Raw genomic sequence first — 23,029 nt, 5'->3', positions numbered from 1 at the left:
CACAAAAACAATACATGAATGACGTTCACATTCTGAAAGAACTGTGCTAGGATCTAGTTAATTGTCCTACATGTTGGTGGGCTCGGATGGATATCAAATCATCCAATAACTAGGATAGGGCGGTATCCAGATTTTCATATAGTCATGCCGGCCTTTCATCGCGGGATTTACAGTATTGCCGTCTTAGTACACAAGGGGCAAAAAAAAGCTCATTGGGCATCTGTTACCAGATTGCGAACAATGAAAAACAAATTACAAAGACTGGCAATCTAGCTCGAAAAGTTATACAAGTAGTAGCTACTTAAAGTAATTTTTGGTGAGTTTGGACATTTACAAGCAAAACGTACTGGAGAAAAGTAGCTACACATCAGTAAGAGCGCCGTCTACTGATGGAATGCCTGTTGGTGAATTCTCATCCGAGTTTAGAAGTGCAACTGAAGCACAACATTTGTCTGATGCCGAGCAAAGACTACAATAAGAAGCATTTTATATACAGTACCTGTCAAAAAAAAGTTTGGACACCTACTCATTCAATTTTTTATTTTGACTATTTTCTACATTGTAGAATAATAGTGAAGACAAACTATGATATAACACATATGGAATCATGTAGTAACCAAAGTGTTAAATCAAAATATATTTTATATTTGAGATTCTTCAAAGTAGCCACCCTTTGCCTTGCCTGATGACAGCTGTGCACAAGCATTCTCTCAACCAGCTGTATCTGGAATGCTTTTTCAACAATCTTGAAGGAGTTCCCACTGAGTTCCCTCTGCTTTTCCTTCACTCCACGGTCCAACTCATCCCAAACCATCTCAATAGTTCCTGTTCCCAAGAAAGCTAAGGTAACTGAGCTAAACGACTACCGCCCGTGGCACTCACTTCCGTCATCATGAAGTGCTTTGAGAGACTAGTCAAGGACCATATCACCTCCACCCAACCTGACACCCTAGACCCACTCCAATTTGCTTATCGCCACAAAAGGTCCACAGATGACGCAATCTCAAACACACTGCACACTTCCCTAACCCATCTGGACAAGAGGAATACCTATGTGAGAATGCTGTTCATCGACTATAGCTCAGCATTTAACACCATAGTACCCTCCAAACTCATCATCAAGCTCGAGACCCTGGGTCTCGACCCCGCCCTGTGCAACTGGGTACTGGACTTCCTAACGGACCGCACCCAGGTGGTGAGGGTACGTAACAACATCTCAACCCCGCTGATCCTCAACACTGGGACCCCACAAGGGTGCATTCTGAGCCCTCTCCTATACTCCCTGTTCAACCACGACTGCGTGGCAATGCACGCCTCCAACTCAATCATCAAGTTTGCAGAGGACACTACAGTGGTAGGCTTGATTACCAACAATGACGAGATGGCCTACAGGGAGGAGGCGAGGGCCCTTGGAGTGTGGTGTCAGGAAAATAACCTCACACTCAACGTCAACAAAACAAAAGGAGATGATCGTGAACTTCAGGAAACAGCAGAGGGAGCAACCCCTATCCACATCGACGGGACAGTAGTGGAGAGGGTAGAAGGTTTTAAAGTTCCTCGGCGTACACATCACGGACAAACTGAATTGGTCCACCCACACAGACAGTGTGGTGAAGGCACAGCAGTGCCTATTCAACGTCAGGAGGCTGAAGAAATTCGGCTGGTCACTAAAAGCAAGATCATCAAGGACAACAACCACCCGAGCCACTGCCTGTTCACCCCACTATCATCCAGAAGGCGAGGTCAGTACAAGTGCATCAAAGCAGGGACCGAGAGACTGAAAAACAGCTTCTATCTCAAGGCCATCAGACTGTTAAACAGCCATCACTAACTGTGAGTGGCTGCTGCAATACATGTAAAAAATGTATCACTAGCCACTTTAAACAATGCCACTTAATATAATGTTTACATACTCTACATTACTCATCTCATATGTATATACTGTACTCGATACCATCTACTGCATCTTGCCTATGCCATTCTGTACCATCACTCATTCATATATCTTTATGAACATATTCTTTATCCCTTTACACTTGTGTGTATAAGGTAGTAGTTGTAGAATTGTTAGGTTAGATTACTCGTTGGTTATTACTGCATTGTCGGAACTAGACGCACAAGCATTTTGCTACACTCGCTAACATCTGCTAACCATGTGTATGTGACAAATAACATTTGACTTGAATTGGGTTGAGGTCAGGTGATTGTGGAGGCCAGGTCATCTGATGCAGCACTCCAGCTCTCCTTCTTGGTCAAATAGCCCTTACACAGCCTGGAGGTCTGTTCAAATCAAATCCCCATCCAACAAGGGGTGCTAATAAACATATATTACGCACCTTCAAAGTGCTACGAATGTTGGGTAAATCAAATGGGGGAAAAAATAAATCACAATTAAAATGTCTAAAAATATATTTTCACTTTGTCATTATTGGGTATTATGTACAGACGAGTGAGATTTACATTTTATTTAATCAGGCTGTAAAACCACAAAATGTGGAATAAGTCAAGAGGTATGAATATGTTCTGAGCTTTTGAGATTTCAGTAGGGGTGCATGTCAATTCTAGCTAGGTGGCTGTCAGATACTGTATGCCGTTAGATATTGTGTGGTGTACTGATTCAAAGAACCCATCAGATGAAATTTCTAAATAAAATTCATTATAGGGCTAGTAGATTGAAGTTAGTATCAATTGCTGATCGCCTATTATGGGAGCAGGTAGCATTTTCTGTCTAGCTTAGTGTGACAAAATTAAAATGTAGAGTTTCCATCAACCTCGCACGCAATGTAGATATCAAAGAATGCCGCAGTTTGCGAGTAGAGTAGTGGGTGAAACCATTCACTTCAGGAAAAGGGGTGATATAAATAAAGTTACCTTTCATTATGTGTTGCTGAATTCATAAGAATATTTGCTGCCATTGTATTAAGGTTGGTAATAGAAGAGGTCTTCGGACTTACCATTTTTGTATTATTTTCTTTGAAAGAACAACTAGTGGGTTTTGAGTGCTTCTCCCCTATTTGGGAAGTTGGTCTGCCTGCTCCTCAGTCAGAGATATTCTGAGAGCAGGATCGTGTCTCCTTCCTCTGTATATAAAAACTGCATAAAAATTATCATTGGAAAACGGGTTCATATATCCTAAAGTCAATAGCAAATGTGACTATGTACAGTTGAAGTTGGGGGTTTACATACACTTAGTCTGGAGTCATTAAAACTTGTTTTTAAACCACTCCACAAATTTCTTGTTATCCTATAGACCTCAGAAAAAAAAATTGTGGACCTCCACAAGTCTGGTTCATCCTTGGGAGAAATTTCCAAACACCTGAAGGTACCACGTTCATCTGTACAAACAATCATACGCAAGTATAAACACCATGGGACCAAGCAGCTGTCATACCGCTCAGGAGGGAGACGCGTTGTGTTTCCTAGAGAGTACTTTGGTGCAAAAAGTTCAAATCAATCCTAGAACAACAGCAAAGGACCTTGTGAAGATGTTGGGGGAAACAAGTACAAAAGTATCTATATCCACAGTAAAACGAGTCCTATATTTGCATAACCTGAAAGGCCGCTCAGCAAGGAAGAAGCCACTGCTTCAAAACCGCCATATAAAAGCCAGACTACGGTTTGCAACGGCACATGGAGACAAGATAGTACTTTTTGGAGAAATGTCCCGTGGACTGATGAAACAAAAATAGAAAAAATTGGCCATAATGACCATTGTTATGTTTGATGTTTGGAGGAAAAAGGGGGAGGCCTGCAAGCCAAAGAACACCATCCGAACCGTGAAGCAAGGGGGTGGCAGCATGTTGTGGGGGTGCTTTGCTGCAGGAAGGACTGGTGCACTTCACAAAATAAGTGGCATCATGAGGAATGACAATTATTTGGAGATATTGAAGCAACATCTCAAGACATCAGTCAGGAAGTTAAAGCTTGGTCGCAAATGGGTCTTCCAAATGGACAATGACCCCAAGCATACTTCCAAAGTTGTGGCAAAAATGGCTTTAGGACAACAAAGTCAAGGTATTGGAGTGGCCATCACAAAGCCCTGACCTCAATCCTATAGAAAATTTGTGGGCAGAACTGAAAAAGCGTGTGCAAGCCTGACTCAGTTACACCAGCCCTGTCAGGAGTAATGGGCCAAAATACACCCAACTTATTGTGGGAAGCTTGTGGAAGGCTACCTGAAACATCTGACCCAAGTTAGACAATGCTACTAATTGAGTGTATGTAAACTTCTGGCCCACTGGGAATTTGATGGAAGAAATAAGACATTTCACATTCTTAAAATAAAGTGGTGATGCTAACTGACCTAAGACAGGGAAATTTTACTAGTATAAAATGTCAGAAATTGTGAAAAACTGAGTTTAAATGTATTTGGCAACATGTATGTAAACTTCCAACTTCAACTGTATATATTTATTTTGCCGTTAATGTATTTAACACCTAATTCGGCAAGTTAACCAAGTTTTTACTGGCTTAGCTAGCCATGTTAATGACGAGCTAACTTGCAATGTTGGCCACTGCACTACAATGTCACGATAGCTATTGCTAGCAGGTGATTTATTGAAATATTAAGTGAATGTTTATTTTTGACATATACATTCACTTAATAAATATAAAAAGGGTTGTAGTTGTGCTCTGTATTTATGGATGAATATCACTTCACATTGAGGGCATGTATCATTACTGTTGCTCCTATCTAAAAGATGTCTTGTGTCCTACCTAACCAGTGAATGTGTGAATGTGACCGTCCTGTCAATGCCTGTCATCACGGTTTGATATATTTTACTGCAGATGAAAACCCGAGTCAACCTGAAGTGTGGGTTTCTGTGTGCCTTTCTTCTGGGGGGGGGCTGTGTGACAAAATTGGTGCCGTGACCCAGATCTACAAGATCACCGGGAATACAGCAGTGCTCCAGAGAAGAGAACTACACCTGCCGTCAACTTCAAAAGACAGTTAATTTGAATATTTGTCATGAATAACATGTCCAGACCAAAAAAATCCAGGTACTCTGGTCAAGCACAATGGTGATCCACCACTTTTACTGGTGTTAGGTTCTTATTTTTCAGAGTAAATAACTCAAGGACACCAGAGAAGTTTAACCAAGTTTAATTCTTCCCAAAGGGTTGACACAGCTGTATTCAGACAACAAAAAACATCTCACCATCACAGATAGATATATATCCCACTTTAGACACTCCTCCTCTCATCTTATGGTTCCACAGTAAGAGGGTAATAGAGTAATAAACCCTTATTACTCCCTTCAGGGGATCTGACCTGACCTCCTGACCTCAACTCCTCCTTCACCTAATTATCAGATGTCCATCTGCTTCCCCTATAGCAATCCTGTGACTTCCACCAACACATTCCAAAGCCATCTGTCTTTCTTCAGAGAACCATTAACTTCAGACATAAAACTCAGTCACTTTCACTCCTTATATTCTATGCTTCTGATCCATCATTTATTTAATATCACCTACCACTGCGACCTGTATGCTCTAGTCGGCCTCATTTGGCCGCCTTATCTTCCAGTTCTCTGCTGCCAGTGACTGGAACAAATTGCAAAAATGGCTTTAGTTGGAGACTTTTTCCCCCCCCTCACCAACTTTAAACATCAACTATCTGAGCAGCTAACCGATCGCTGCAGCTGTACATAGTCCATCTGTAAATAGCCCACCCAATCTACAACTACCTCATCCCCATACTGTTTTGATTTACTTTTCTGCTCTTTTGCACACTAGTAGCTCTACTTGCACATCATTATCAGCTCATTTATCACTCCAGTGTTAATCTGCTAAATTGTAATTATTTGCTCCTATGGCCTATTTATTTATTGCCCACCCCCTCATGCCTTTTGCACACACTGTATATAGACTTTCTTTTTTCTACTGTGTCATTGACTTGTTTGTGTTATTGGCTTGTTTATTGTGTTATTGGCTTTTTTTATCATTTACTCCATGTGTAACTCTGTTGTTGTCTGTGTCACACTGCTTTGCTTTATCTTGGCCAGGTCGCAGTTGCAAATGAGAACTTGTTCTCAAATAGCGTACAAGGTTATATAAAAAGGTGAAAAAAATACAAAATCTAAATTAGAGGTCGACCGATTAATCGAAATAGCCAAATCGGAAATCTGTATTTTTGGATATCGATTTGGCAGATATTTTATTTTTTGTACCTTTATTTAACTAGACATGTCAGTTAACACGTTCTTATTTTCAATTATGGCCTAGGAACGGTGGGGGTTAACTGCCTTGTTCAGGTGCAGAACAACATTTTTACCTTGTCAGCTCGGGGATTCAATCTTGCAACCTTCTGGTTAACTAGTCCAACGATCTAACCACCTACCTCTCATTGCACTCCACGAGGAGACTACCGGTTAAGCGAATGCAGTAAGAAGCCAAAGTAAGTTACCAGCTAGCATTAAACTAGTCTTATAAAAAAACAAATCAAACACGAGTTAACTACACATGGATGATGATATTACTAGTTTATCTAGCATGTCCTGCGTTGCATATAATCGATGCGGTGTGCATTCGCGGAAAAAAGACTGTCGTTTCTCCAACGTGTACCTAACCATAAACAATGCCTTTCTTAAAATTAACTTTTATTTCTTTATTTAACCAGGTAGGCTAGCTGAGAACAAGTTCTCATTTGCAACTGCGACCTGGCCAAGATAAAGCATAGCAGTGTGAACAGACAACAGAGTTACACATGGAGTAAACAATTGACAAGTCAATAACACAGTAGAAAAAAAGGGGAGTCTACATACAGTGTGCAAAAGGCATGAGGAGGTAGGCGAATAATTACAATTTTGCAGATTAACACTGGAGTGATAAATGATCAGATGGTCATGTACAGGTAGAGATATTGGTGTGCAAAAGAGCAGAAAAGTAAATAAAAAACAGTATGGGGATGAGGTAGGTAAAAATGGGTGGGCTATTTACCAATAGACTATGTACAGCTGCAGCGATCGGTTAGCTGCTCAGATAGCAGATGTTTGAAGTTGGTGAGGGAGATAAAAGTCTCCAACTTCAGCGATTTTTGCAATTCGTTCCAGTCACAGGCAGCAGAGAACTGGAACGAAAGGCGGCCAAATGAGGTGTTGGCTTTAGGGATGATCAGTGAGATACACCTGCTGGAGCGCGTGCTACGGATGGGTGTTGCCATCGTGACCAGTGAACTGAGATAAGGCGGAGCTTTACCTAGCATGGACATGTAGATGACCTGGAGCCAGAAGTACACATTTTTAAACTTGCATATTTAGCTAAAAGAAATCCAGGTTAGCAGGCAATATTAACCAGGTGAAATGGTGTCACTTCTCTTGCGTTCATTGCACGCAGAGTCAGGGTATATGCGATAATAAACATTTTGTTTTCGAAGTGATAGTTTCCGGTTTCGACCATATTAACCTGTTATCTAACTGCCTGTAGCTCAGCCCCAGAGGCAAGGATATGCATATTCTTGGTATCATTTGAATGGAAACATTCTGAAGTTTGTGGAAATGTTAATTGAATATAGGAGAATATAACACAGTAGATCTGGTGGAAGAAAAGAGAAAGAGCATACGTTCTGTTTTTTATTGTTGTAGCATCATCTTTCACATGTACTAGAATAGCCACACAGTCAGATAGGATGCTGGAGATAATTATGATGGATAACACAAGAGGGCAACTGTAGGTGTGCAAAATTTCAGACTGATAACTTCAGGAATGGGTGAGCTACATGACATTTAGTATGAAGTCACCCAGGTGTCCCACACAAGTTGCCCAAATGTACCCAAGTGGCCGAATTGGTGAAATGACCTATAACTATATACAGCAGTGCAAATAACTATATACAATATATCAAAAAGCAATTCTAACACACACACACAAAAAAAAGTTAAAATTATTTAAAAAATATTTTAAAAACAAAAACAGTACACCCCTTGGAAGTCCTCGTCACAATATGTTGCTGCCTGTACCATGTCCCATAGCAGTCTCTTTCTGATGTAAAGCAGAGGCAAACTAAACAAGTGGTGCATTTCATGTAACACAGAACACAACAACGCCTCCATGCTGTGCCCTTTTGGCCCTAAGGCACAATCATGCATATGAGCACCACTGGGGGCAGAGGTAGAGCGGGCAGCTTGGCACCGGGGGCTCCCAGTCGGAGTCGCTATCACTGTGAAAGAAACAATACAAATATTTTTTTCATGTTATGAGCCTTTTATCATCACATAAAATAAACAAATATGTATTGTATAGAGCAGAGGGAACAGTCACTAAGGTGAAGTGCTGTTCCATTCAACTCCGGCCATTGTTGTGGGCCTGCACTCGCCCCTAGCACCCAATGGCTATTTCATATGGAAATGAAGAGGAGTAGCAGGCACAGTGGCCATGTGTGTGTTTGCTGTTCTACTCCATTCCATTTGAATAAATAAAAAGGAATATATATACACATACATACATCACATTTCATTGCAAAAAAAACACTTTATTTTATATATAATATATATATATTTATATTTCATAAAACGGCATTAGCACTTACCCGTCCAGAAGTACGTCCTGTCCTTGCAGAAACAGCTCCTCAGTTAGTTTGAATCATAACACTCCAAGATTCCTCAAACAAAAAAAATCTGTCTCACATTCACTTTCGACTTTGCTTTACCTGATTTATTCGCCATGATATCTTCAATGAAATCATTGAAACTACAACTTTCCGAAATACAGCTGCGCGTAAAAAGCCTTACAGCAACTCCTCTGATTGTCAAGGCCAGAATGGAGTACCCTGCGCGTGCGATTACAAACAAGGAATTGTGGTCCAACCCAAAACCATTACATACTGGCGTTTACCTCAGCTCATTGGCTATCTACCCAGCGGCCATTGGGCAGAAATAGTCAATCAATGAAGCTTCGCTAAAATTATTGGTGCGTAAGGTAGTCATTGCTCGTTGTCTTCAAATCAGTTCACTCAACACTCCCCACAACAACAAAAAAAGACGTTTGGCTGTGTTGCAAACATCCAGAGGAATGCACTGAAACCAACCATGACTAGATAAACGATTACCCCCTGTAAACAATCACGTCAAATGCTCCGTAAAAAAATTGAAAGACATGGAATTCACGGCACAAACGGTTTACAAAATGTTTAGATTTAGGCTATAAAAATGGATTTTATCAAAGAAAACGGCACTTCATTTGATCACTGGGACCCTCAGGAAGAGAAATAAGAGCAAGATATCAGAATGTAAGTCATAATTTTACCTTCAGATGTGAATGTGTAAAAACTGTCATGGCGGAAAATGTTTGTTGTTATTTGCTCTTCTCAAACAAAAGCATGGGATTTGTTCTCTGTAATAGCCATTTTAAATTGGAAAACGTAGTTTGATTACCAAGATTCTAATCTTTTGAAGGGTGTAAGACACTTGCATTTTCAAGAATGTTTAATGTTACGAAGTTGTATTTTTAGTTGTCACTGAGATTTCCCCTGATGTTGATCGCTGTACGGGGATCGCAGCCATAACAGGTTAATGCCCGAGATTAGGCTGGTGTAACCGATGTGAAATGGCTAGCTAGTTGGCGGGGTGCGCGCTAATAGCGTTTCAAACATCACTCGCTCCGAGGCTTGGAGTAGTTGTTCCCCTTGCTCTGCATGGGTAACGCTGCTTCGAGGGTGGATGTATTACTGGTTCGAGCCCAGGTAGGAGCGAGGAGAGGGACGGACGCTATACTGTTACACTGGCAATACCGAAGTGCCTATAAGAACATCCAATAGTCAAAGGTATATGGAATACAAATGGTATAGAGAGAAATAGTCATATAAATACTATATTAACTACAACCTAAAACCTCAACTTGGAATATGGAAGTCTCATGTTAAAAGGAACCACCAGCTTTCATATGTTCTCATGTTCTGAGCAAGGAACTTAAACGTTAGCTTTTTTACATGGCACATATTGCACTTTTACTTTCTTCTCCAACACTTTGTTTTTGCATTATTTAAACCAAATTGAACATGTTTCATTTTATTTGAGGCTAAATTGATTTTTATTGATGTATTATATTAATTTAAAATAAGTGTTCATTCAGTAGTTGTAATTGTCATTATTACAAATAAATAAAAAATAAAATAAATCGTCCGATTAATCGTGTCGGCTTTTTTTGGTCCAATAATCGGTATCAGCGTTGAAAAATCATAATCGGTTGCCCTCCTATCTAAATTTTCAAAGTTTAGCCAATTCCAACACTGGTGAGGACTTACAACCTAGGGGAGTTACCTGTGATACTGTATTGGTAGGGGGGCTCAGATAGCGAGAATGGTAGAGCATACTTTAACCGGGAGTCTGGTGTAACGTCAGTAAATGAACAAGAGGATGTTATTGATCAAACAACAGGTCAGAGTGATGGAGATGATAATCACTCCAATGATGATGAATACCATACGCAGCAGTGTTATGTTTGATTTCGTCAAACAGATGGGTCAAGAGATTGGTCACAGTATTGTTTCAAGTCTGTCAGCAAGTAATACCACTCCATCCAAGGTAGCCGCCAACACCGTCCCATTGTGCATGCCAGACTGGTACAAGGTAAACTGTCATGAAATCTGATGTGTGTGAGCCATCCACTTTCAGAGGTGATGGAACAGATAAATGTAATGTGTATGAGTGGCAAGAAATGATGAAGACTTACTTGGTAAAGAAAGGTTACAAAACTCCAGAGCAAGGTAATAAAGTCATAGAAATGTCAATGGGGAAAGGATTTAATCAAGATTTTAAAAATTACAGCAACCCCCTTGTAAAAATCAGCAGAGACCCTGAGGTTATTTTCAGTACATTGAAAGAACATTTTGGTGAGGCCATCTCCTCTACTATGCCACTTCAAGATTATGAAACCAAACCTTATCAGGGGGAGAGTAGCTTAGACTACTGGGTGTGCCTTAACCGAGTAGCAGATCTAGCTAATGAATGTCTACAAAGACAGGGCAGACAGATGGATGACGTGGGTCATGCGGTCACCATGATGTTTGTGAAGCACTGCCCCTATCATGACCTGTACACAGCATTCGGATGCAAGCCTAGGGAGAAATGGACAGTGGGTGAAGTTCAGAAATTGATAGACAACCACCAAAATGACAGATGTGCTACAAGGAGGAAACAACATATTGACACCCCAGGAAGACATTCAAAAAACAGGAGGTGAGCTCAGAGCACCCCATCCTTACCTGAGCGGTTCAAGGAGTTCAGAGTGGCTATGACAAAACTTGTAACACTGCTAGACCGGTTTATTATGAACCTGAACGTTGCTTGCAACGCAAGAGGGCCCAGCAGAACTGCACCGCTGTCTCCCTCCTTCCCATGTGCTATATGTAAAAGATCTTCTTCAAATGTCACAATCCTGGCCATCAAACCATAGACCACAAAAGCAGTAGGTTAGAAGAGGCACCAGTCAGGCAGCGGCCACAAAATCAAGGTGCAGCTTGAAACTAATAGGTCTGCACCTTGAGGGGAAAGGTGCAGCTAAAAACTCAGCCCCTATAAATGAAACCGATCCTGAAATAGAACTGTCTTCATACAAAGAGAAAAATCAAGGCAACAAAAATGTGATATATCAACCTACTCGGAGAATAACCGGCAATGAAAGGCTGTTCTATGCACCAGTGACAGTGCAGGGTTCAGTAGAACTAAGAGGACTCGTTGATAGTGGTTCAATGGCCTGTACGTTACTGAATCTGTGTGAGCATACATTGCTTCGAAAACATGTCTTAACTGAAAGCTCGAAAATGTCCACTCCTGTAGTACTCATTGGATGTGGAGGGCAACAGGTCAATCCAAAATGTGAATATGAGCTCCATATCAAATTAATGAACTGCAAGATGCCGGTGCCAGTATTAGCTGTGCCAGGAAAAACTGATGAAGTGATCATTGGAACAAATGTACTGAAAAATGTCCTCCAACTCAAAAAAGTAGAGGGATATTGGAAGCAATATCACAACCAGCCAATGGCCTTTCTGATGAATCAGATACACTTAAGAATACTGGCAAATACGTAAAATGCTGGGGAAAAAAAGTTGCCACGGTTGTTCTCAGCCAGTGTGTGACACTATCCCTAAAACATCAACACTTCGTCTGAGGTAGACAAAGGAAAAGGGCAATTTTCCATTGGCAGTACTGTTATTGTAGAGCCCACAATGTCCCGAGCAGCACAGAGGAGTGTGTTAGTGGGTCGTACTGTATGCCCACTGTGGGGTGACAAATGGATCCACATGAAGGTGGTTAATGTCCAAGATCGCCCAGTTACACTGAAGTGTAATGCAACGCTGGCAGATGTATACCCCTGTATAGCATTGGAAGACCTGGAGTTAAACAGCAGCTGCAGTCAATGTGATGACTAACAAGATGTTGCACAGAACGTCATTGGAACCACGACGGAACAGGCAGAGAAACGCTCATATGCTGATGTATTGAAAGACATGGGTCTGACTGATGATGATGACATTGCCTCCTGTGGAGTATCAGATGAATGGAAAAACAAGATGGCAGACCTGGTTGTGAAATATGACAACATATTTTCCAGAGGGAAATTGGACCGAAAGATGAGAGGCCTTTCAGACTTCCTTACAGCAGAGTGCCATCATGTGACTTCCAAAAAACTGAAACAAACCTTGGAGGAAATGGAAGAACATTAAATGCTCAGGAAATCAAATAGTGAGTGTGCATGCCCTCTCGTTCTTGTCTGGAAACCAAATGGTGAACTCAGAATCTGTACAGATTTCCGATGGCTCAACACGAGAACTGAGAAGGATGCTTAGCCCCTACCAAATCAAGCCGCAGCACTGGCGTCATTGGGCGGAAACTGCCTTTTCAGCCCAATGGATCTGACATTGGGATTTTACAATATTCCCATAAACAAAGAAGATTGTAAATACACAACCGTTACCACACCAGTTGGCCTTTTCGAATAGAACAGATGGGCTAAGGGACTCTGCAACAGCCCAGCTATGTTTGCCAGGATGATGATGTCAATCTAGAGGACTTACTGGTCTTTGGTGAAAGTGAACAAGAAGCACTTGAATGGTTGGAGTTGGTTTAATGTAGACTCTCAAACAACAACTTGAAGCTTGCTCCAAAGTGCCACTTCCTTAGGCGATCTGTGTTATTCTTGTGCCATGTGATATCTGAAAAAGGGATCCAGACTGATGTGGGAAAAGTGACAGCCATCAGTGAGATGACAGCCACTGATCTCATGGAGATTGATGGAAAAACTCCTGGACTGAAGAGGGTCCAGTCACTTCTCTGAATGATGAACCATTACTCCCACTCAAAGGGTTTTCAAAATTGCCAAGCTTCTGTACTGTTTAACAGCAGGACAGAAAACCAAACAAAAAAATTAATGGCAAGACTCAGAGTAGGCCGTCCCAGAGGCCGACACCCGAAGACTGGGCGAGTGAGTGTCAACATACCTTTGAGGAGTTAAAAGCAGCTGTAATAAATGCTGTAGTTTTAGCTCACCCAGATTTTAGTAAACCCTTCATACTTTCGACTGATGCTTCAATTGACGGCCTAGGTGCTGTTCTGAGCCAGATCCCAGAGGGTGAGAGTAAAAGTAGACCCATTGCGTTTGCTAGTAAATCCCTCAACAAATCCCAAGCAAGATATCCAGCCCACCGTCTAGAGTTTCTTGCACTGAAATGGGCCGTATGTGAAACATTTTGTCACTGGCTTAAAGGAGCCCAGTTTACTGTCCTGACAGATAATAACCCACTCCCTCACATACTGACAAAGCCTAAACGTGATGCCTGTGAGCAGAGGTGGGTGGCGAAGCTAGCCCCGTATGACTTTGATCTGAAATACATACCTGGGCCAAAGAACATACCCGCAGACTTACCTCAGCCGTATACCATTCATCGGGGATGGTACCACTCAACCAGTCACAGCAGAGAACGTACAAGAGACACTCCGGCTGTCTGTGAATTGCCAAGCCTCACCAAACAGTTGCATGACAGGGTCGCATCAAGGTACAAAGTCTGCTGAGATCTCTGATGAAGTGAAGGCACTCCTAGACAACCGCTTGTCCCGAAAGGGGATCATATCCATGTGCACTGTCCCTCTGATGCAGCTATCCCAACATCTGCTGCAGGGAGGTTACCCAGCGCTACACACTTTTTGACTAGGAGATCTCAAAGAGAAGCAGCAAGCAGATGAGACATTGGCTCGTGCTACCTATTATGTGGAAAGGAAACGGAGACCAATACATTGTGAAAGAGAACATGAAACAGTGGACGTGCAGAAAAAAAGTTGGAAAACTGTACAGGAAATCAAAGGATAAAACTGGAAATAAGAGCTATCTGTTCATTGTAACTTTGTCCTTGAAGGCAGATGTGTTGAAAGGAACACATGATGATGCTGCAAACCAAGGGCAAGCAAGAACCTTACACCTCAGACAGGTTATTTCGAGTTGGTATGGATGAACAAGTTAAAGACTAGGTCATGAGATGTAGACGATGTCTTGTGAGCAAGTCAAGAAGACTTGAGGTAAGAGCTCCTCTTGAAGCGATTATGACAAGTGCGCCACTAGAGTTGGTCTGTATCGATTTCTGTTCAGTCGAAGGATGGAGCAAGTATTGACGTACTAGTAGTAACTAGAGGTTGACTGATTAATCGGAATGGCCGATTTCAAGTTGATAACAATCGGAAATCGGTATTTTTGCACACCGATTTGGCCATTTAATTTTTTTTTTTACACCTTTATTTAATCTTTATTTAACTAGGCAAGTCAGTTAAGAAAACATTCTTATTTTCAATGACGGCCTAGGAACGGCGGGTTAACTGCCTCGTTCAGGAGCAGAAGGACAGATTTTCACCTTGTGAGCTCGGGGATTCAATCTTGCAACCTTACAGTTAACTCTCACGTTTGCATATAACTGTACCGTACATGAGATGACGGGGTTCGCCCCTTTTTACTTAATGTTTGGGCGGACCCCACAGCTAACGGTCGACACCATGTTTGGAAGTGTTCTGAGAGACGAGACCGTTTTGGGTTACAGCAAATTTGTAGACTCCTTTCAAAAGAGATCTTCAGGAGGCCATGCATGTCACACAAATAAACACATCGCAGGCACAGAAAAAAAGCAGGCAAGAAAATATGACAAGAAGGTTAGAGGATGCACCCTGGAGGTCAGTGACAAAATTCTCTTAACAAACAAGAAAGAAGGGGGCAAACGGAAATTGGCAGGTGTGGGAGAATCTACCGTCTATGTCTTCAGCTGGAGCAACCCAGATCTGCACATCTACAGAGTAGCCAACCCTTCCAAAGAAAAGGGCAAGGCTGTACACCGCAACTTCTTACTTCCTGTGAACTTTCTTCCGATTGGAGAGGCTGAAGAGGATACAACTGTTCCCTCCATCCTTTCAGAGGAGGGTTTTGCAGATGCCAGAACAATGAAACCAAACCCACTACCAGATGTGGATGGGGGCAGTGATGACCAGAGAACTGCTGTCTGTATCCTCCACAGTCTAAGTTCAAAAGTAGTCGATGAGGCTGTGGACGCCTCCGGGTCCATGTTGATAGGACAAGAGTGTAATGGAGAAACTGAGTCAATGGGAGATTCTGAAAGCGAGCAGGAATCTAGAACTAGTGACTCTGGTCCCTAGGAGCATTAAGAATTTCAGAGCAATAGTGAGAGACCCAGCAGGAGACCCTTGCCACTGAGGATGATAGCTTGCAACCCTTGGCCGATGAGATAGAAACATCCTCTAAAAGCAGTATCGGATCTGTGACTTTGCAAGTGATCAAATTCAAACAAGCAAATGGGCCTTCCTTCAAGCCTTGTCAAGATGATCATTGCCAGAGTCATCATTGTAACTAGGCCACTCAGGAACATTCAACGTTTTCTTTGTAAGCAACTCAAGTATATTTGGCCTTATAATTTAGGTTATTGTCCTGCTGAAAGGTGTATTCATCTCCCTGCAGACAAACATGTTTTTATTACTCCATTCCGTTTATTACCCTGAAGTTAGTGTTGCGGAGTACCTACAATGTTGTTGATCCATCCTCAGGTTTTCTATCACAGCCATTAAACTGTTTTAAAGTCACCATTGGCCTTCATTTTCTGCTCAAAGGCTCTCTGTACACTATGCACATCTGATAAATGAGATACATAAAGAATACACAAACTGGCCAATTTAATTGCACTAAATGATGCAAATGAACCAATAGAACAATAAGCATAACCAGTCAAATGTATTTACATCAACTGGTATTTCCTTCAATGAATAGGCTAAAAAAAAAAGCATTATTTCACAATGGGATTTTCCCTCTCATCCTGGACATTTGGCTGGTGCCAATTTTCTATTTATTTTTACAGTCAAAAGCAGTCTATTACCGGCTTACAGACACCCACGGGCTCCTTGTAAAAAAAGTGCTTCTAGAGCCCTGGCAATTATATGTACACTGCTAGTACCCCTGGTGTGCACGCGCACACACCAATATATGTTAATGATATGACCACCTTACTTTAAATGAATGGGTTTAACATGCTGTATTTCTGTTTTTATTCCGTACAGACTAATTAGCATATTACGTATATCATTTGTAAAGTTGTATAACAAGTTAATCAAATGTAATGAATTGTAACTCAGTTTTGCATAAAGCATGAACATCTGTTAATATGACCACCCTACTTCAAATTATTGGTCTTAAATTACTGTAAATATATATTCTGTAGTGCCTAATTTGCATAATATAGCATTTCTATTTCATAAATTGTACTTTACTTTTAATCAATTTAATTACAATATGACCCCCCTCTCTTGAGATATTGGACAAAACATGTTGAATTAGGTCTGCAACCTTGTTGATCTTTTCAGATAACTTGAAAATAAGATCTCAGCAATGGCAAGTCCTATCTTCATGAAATCAAAAAAAAGTGTTGTGTTCATGAGAAGTTTCTCTATAACAATACAAAGTATAACACCAGAACCAAAGTTTCATTTTGTCCTTTAACACCCTACTTAAAGTATCAAGTCTCTGCTATAACACAACGGATGGGGAAGAAATGCCATACCAATAGGGCTCAAGTGGTAATTCAGCCTATGACTCACAAACACCTAAAGAGCAACAATGGGCCAGAGAAGCAGAACACTTCCACACTCAATGACAGGAAGTGTTAGGCAAGGACCACAAGCCCAGATGGGGAGAACACTTGGGACGGAAATATCTACAGGTGCCCTCCTGCCGAAACAGTGCCTAATGCCCTTCATGAAATCCACAGAAGGAGAAATGTCATTATCTCAGGAAAGGTTGAGTGAATGTGATGAAACGTTGCCCGCCCCAGAGTCTCACTGCCAAAGAAATCACAGCAGAACAATTCCACATTTCCTGAAGGAAAGTGTCAAAGGAGGCAATGGCACAGCCAATGCCCAGCCTCTAGAAGCCTACATGTATGTTATTGATTGACCTGAGCATAGCTTTCGATTCAGAAAGTGGTAACAGCCTAATTCAAGAATGGCAACGACTGTTACGGAGTCTAGTATTCCTTTATCCAACATATCATACTGAAACAGCGACCACAAAACCTGGTTCCAATTGTGTTTTTATGAGTAGCTAAATATGAATAGCCTAATTGCCTGTGATCAGACGTATTTCCTAATCAACAAACATACAATCAACCATAAAAGTATGGTCGTCTTGAACATCACATTGCTAATAGCAATTAGTTCAAGTGTATCCATCTTCCAAACAACTAGCTACTGTACGTACCTAAGAGGACAGTTACTAGTGGAATCAATGTAGCTAACTAGAAAGCTATCCTAACATGCATTTTATCTCCCGAGGGGCTAGCTGCCCTTTAGATTAAAGACTCAGGTAGATGAACATTTTCACAAGATGATTTGTGGGCCATAAAATACTGGTGGGTTCTATACATAAGTGGACTTGTGTGGGTTCCCTAGATATATTAAAATATATCACTGAAAGTAAAATGGGTTTGCAAGCTCAGCACAGCACCAACTGCTCAACATCCGACCTCATAAAATCACTATCAAACTAGCAAGGCCATCTCTAGTTTGACACATCCCAACAAGGCCTGACATTACATGACTTGGCTAGCTAACGCTCAACGTGAAACAACAACCACAGGAGAAATGTAGATATTGTAGCTAAGCATCAGGTTGTACATTTCCAACAAGCTAGCCAGTTACTTAGCTAGGTTGCTAACGTTAATGTAAAGCATATGCTCATGAGACAGTAACTGATATGTTAGCTACTTGCCTGAAAATCTACATTTCATGCTAAGAGAAAATATTTGGTGGCAGTGGTGAAGCAAAGTTAAGATAGCTAAGTCCATACGTGTCACTGAAATATGGTGTACTGTATTTTTATGAAGGTTATGCCGTTGAAGCAGCACAATAAAGCAATGGGGGAAATAATGGGGGTTGGGCTACTAGCAATAGAAATTAATGAGTCCGGGAATTCAGACTAGATTCAAACGCGAGTGAGCTATTTTGACTCACCTGGTTATAGTGCACCCTGAATGGTTTCAGATAATTGGAGTTAGTGCACGGAACGACCTGGATATCATGTATCTGCTCCATAGTTCTGACTGCTAGCTTTCCACCGGTGTTTATCTCACGTCAGATAGCACAAACCACAGGTCGTAGTGGAGGATGAGACAAATGCCTACGGTTCCCTAGTAAGGACAAAATACACTCGCTTTTAATTGGAAGGCTTCTTATTCTTCTTCTATGCGATTTAACGGCGGTTGGCATCCAATTTGTTGCATTACCGCCACCTACTAGACTGGAGTACAACTCCCTTATACTTTGCTTGAAAAATTAAAATGTACTAAATAAATACCCTACCATCTAACACTACACTCACTAATCATCTAAATTATATCAAATAAAATTAACACCACCCTTCTCCACTAATTAAATGTATTTATTCCTACCTCATGCCATCATCCTGAAAGGATGGGACATCACCACTTAACACACCTTGTAACTCTTCTGATGTCAAGTCTTGCACAACTAAATACCTCTCTGCATCTGCCACCACAACCTCCATTTTCTGCAACTTCCGTTCCATCCCTGCAGCACAGCTGATAACCATTGCTATAAATGCTAAAAATCCAATCTTACTGAAACGTATATCACTTTTTGGCCTGTCCCTCTGTACTGGTATATCTCTACTACTCTCACCACTCCTCCCCCTTATCCCAACTTCCTCTACTTTCTTCACTGCCTCAGCATATGACAACATCTGCACTACTCTAACCCTGGAATCCTCACCTGCCACTCTCGCACGGGACATTTCTGATCCCGTGTCTTGTTTTGCACACTTTGTACAAAATAATGAAATGCAGTACTACAGGATATTTCTTAACGTAGCTCTTTATTAGCTAGCTATAACTGGCATGTTCACGTATCGCCAACCAGGATCAAACTGCCCATGACCTAACCATTTGGGTGGTCTTAACCAATCATAGCACAGTATGATATGGCGGTAAAATGCATCCAATTACAATTCAGTATGTTTACACACATGAATATTACACCCAGCTCCATGGACACCCCTACAAGTAACACATTTCACTACTTTCCCCAATACTACACATTCCTTTGTATCATTCCTTTCTGCACATTTCTCACACCCTCCCTCCTACACACTGCTGCCACATGCCCGTAAGCTTGACACCTGTAACATCGTAATGTATTCAGCATATACGATCGTACAGGTTAACTTCACTTTGTCAGGCAAAGACTCAACTTCAAAACTCAAAAGAACAGACAATGACTCTTCTGTTTCCTCACTCTTGCCACCATGTCTGCATCGCATCAAACGACGAGAATCACATACACAGGGAATCTTTGCCCTCAGCTGGTCAACTTTTCTATTTACTGCTACCCCAGTTATCACACTTTCATTGGTGCCCTTTACTTGAGAACGAAACAATTCACTTTTCTTGCCCCCATTCGTTTTACTTCGAGCTCCCTCTGGCCAACACAAACACAAACAATTATCACTGGATCACCAACTCTTTTTTCACCAACCGTGAAACCACAAATGGATCAGCCAAAAGGAAAGAGTCCACTTTTTCCATAAACTTCACTCCTACTTTCACAGACTCATCTTTTTCCTGATCCTTGGTTCATACCTAGGACTCCGATATCTATACCACACCTACCTCCTGATCCTTGGTTCATACCTCGGTCTCCGATATCTATACCACACCTACCACCTCCGATAATTCACCCTCATTCACTTCCATTTCTCCTCCTGTCTTCAGCTCCCTCTGCTTACACTTTCTACCATTCTTCTTTAACAAACCATATCCCTTTTTTCCACCATTTCAAATCAAATTAAAGTTTTTGTCATGTGCGCCGAATACAACAGGGTTAGTAGACCTTACAGTGAAATTACTTACAGGTTCTAACCAACAGTGCAAAAAAGGTATTAGGTGAACAATAGGTAAGTAAAAGAAATAAAACAACAGTAAAAAGACAGTTAAAAATTACAGTAGTGAGGCTATATACAGTAGCGAGGCTATAACAGTAGCGAGGCTACATACAGGCAGTGGTTAGTCGGGCTGATTGAGGAAGTATGTACATATAGATATGGTTAAAGTGACGATGCATATATGATAAACAGAGAGTAGCAGTAGCGTAAAAGAGGGGTTGGCGGGTGGTAGGTGTCGGGACACAATGCAGATAGCCCGGTTAGACAATGTGCTGGGGCACTGGTTGGGTCGGGCCAATTGAGGTAGTATGTACATGAATGTATAGTTAAAGTGACTATGCATTTATGATAAACAGAGAGTAGCAGCAGCGTAAAAGATAGGTTGGGGGGGAACACACTGCAAATAGTCCGGGTAGCCATTTGATTACCTGTTCAGGAGTCTTATGGCTTGGGGGTAAAAACTGTTGAGAAAAAAACTGTTGTTTAGTCCCACAAATCCTTAGCTTAGTGATGAGCTTTGAAGGTACTATGGTGTTGAACACTGAGCTGTAGTCAATGAATAGCATTCTCACAGAAGTGTTCCTTTTGTCCAGGTGGGAAAGGGCAGTGTGGAGTTCAATAGAGATTGCATCATCTGTGGATCTATTTGGGCGGTATGCAAATTGGAGCAGGTCTAGTTTTTTTTTTTTTTTTTTTTTTACACCTTTATTTAACTAGGCAAGTCAGTTAAGAACAAATTCTTATTTTCAATGAAGGCCCAGGAACAGTGGGTTAACTGCCTGATCAGGGGCAGAACAACAGATTTGTACCTTGTCAGCTCGGGGATTTGAACTTGCAACCTTCCGGTTACTAGTCCAACGCTCTAACCGCTAGGCTACCCTGCTGCCCTGGTTTCTGGGATAATGGTGTTGATGTGAGCCATTACCAGCAATTCAAAGCACTTCATGGCTACAGACATGAGTGCTACAGGTCTGTAGTCATTTAGGCAGGTTGCCTTTGTGTTCTTGGGCACAGGGACTATGGTGGTCTGCTTGAAACATGTTGGTATTACAGACTCAATCAGGGATATGTTGACAATGTCAGTAAAGACACCTGCCAGTTGGTCAGCACATGCCCGGTGCACACGTCCTGGTAATCCGTCTGGCCCGCAGTCTTGTGAATGTTGACCTGTTTAAAGGTCTTACTCACGTTGGCTACGGAGAGCGTGATCAGACAGTCGTCCAGAACAGCTGATGCTCTCATGCATGTCTCAGTGTTGCTTGCCTCGAAGCGAGCATAGAAGTGATTTAGCTCGTCTGGTAGGCTCGCGTCACTTGGCAGCTTGCGGCTGTGCTTATCTTTGTAGTCTGTAATAGTTTGCGAGCCTTGCCACATAAGACGAGCATCGGAAACGGTATAGTATGATTCAATCTTAGCTCTGTATTGACACTTTGCCTGTTTGATGGTTTATAGTAGGGCATAGCAGAATTTCTTTTAAGCTTTCGGGTTAGAGTCCCACACCTTGAAAGCGGCAGCTCTACCCTTTAGCTCAGTGCGAATGTTGCCCGTAATCCATGGCTTCTGGTTGGGGTATGTACATACAGTCACTGTGGGGACGACGTCCTCGATGCACTTATTGATAAAGCCAGTGACTGATGTGGTGTACTCCTCGATGCCATCGGAAGAATCCTGGTACATGTTCCAGTCTGTGGTACAGCTGACTGAGTGCGTCTTAGTGCCAGCATCCGTTTGTGGTGGTAAATAAACAGCCACGAAAGTATAGCTGAAAACTCGAGGCAAGTAGTGTGGTCTGCAATATATCACAAAATACTCTACCTCGGGTGAGCAAAATCTAGAGACTTCCTTATATTTCGTGCACCAGCTGTCGTTTACAAATATGCACAGACCGCCCCCCCCCTCCTCTTACCGAAGTTTGCTGTTCTATCTTGCCGGTGCAGCATCTATTCTGATATCTGAATATTCATGTCATCATTCATTCACGATTCCGTGAAACATAGGATATTACAGTTTTTGATGTCCCGTTGGTAGGATAATCGTGATCATACATCGTCTAATTTATTGTCCAATGATTGCACGTTGGCGAGTAATATTGATGGTAACGGCAGCTTTCCCACCCACCTTCTGCGTATCCTTACAATGCACCCCGCTCTGTGTCCCCTGTACCTGCATCTCTTCCTCTTGCAAATAACTGGGATGTTGGCCTTGTCGGGTGTTTGGAGAATGTCCTGTGCGTCCTGCTTGTTGAAAAAAATATCTTTGTCTAGTCCGAGGTGAGTGATCGCTGTCCTGACATCCAGAAGCTCTTTTTTGCTGTAAGCTACCGTTGCAGAAACATTATGTACAAAATAAGTTACAAATGACACAAAAAAAACAACGCATAATTGCATAATTGGTTGGGCAACCGTAAAACTGCTGCCATTTCTGCTGCCATTTCTTCCTGCCATTTTAGTATTTTCATCTGACTCAAGCTCACCCTCTTCTTCCCTCTCTCTTTTAGACCTCCTCTCCCTCTTTTTTCAAGTATATGTCTCCTTATGTGTCACGTACGTAATTTATTAATAGTGAAACTTAGCAAAAACATAACAATAAACATAAA

At 41.7% G+C, this 23,029-nt stretch overlaps 1 protein-coding gene across 1 annotated transcript in view; it reads right to left on the bottom strand.

Moving 5' to 3' along the window:
- The window catches only part of LOC112230799 (uridine diphosphate glucose pyrophosphatase NUDT14-like), a 39,505-nt gene extending 20,831 nt beyond the window's left edge, over nt 1-18,674 (bottom strand). The window contains exon 1 of the mRNA XM_024397127.2: nt 18,489-18,674. Coding sequence (XP_024252895.1) covers nt 18,489-18,569 — 81 coding nt within the window. The 5' untranslated portion in view covers nt 18,570-18,674. The remainder of the gene's footprint in view (nt 1-18,488) is intronic.
- Between the last annotated feature and the right edge of the window lie 4,355 nt (nt 18,675-23,029).

This window comes from Oncorhynchus tshawytscha, linkage group LG18 (assembly GCF_018296145.1).
Source record: "Oncorhynchus tshawytscha isolate Ot180627B linkage group LG18, Otsh_v2.0, whole genome shotgun sequence".
NCBI classification, from domain to species: Eukaryota; Metazoa; Chordata; class Actinopteri; order Salmoniformes; family Salmonidae; genus Oncorhynchus; species Oncorhynchus tshawytscha.
Note: the sequence above shows the minus strand (reverse complement) of the source record. Positions and strands in the feature narration are given on the sequence as shown.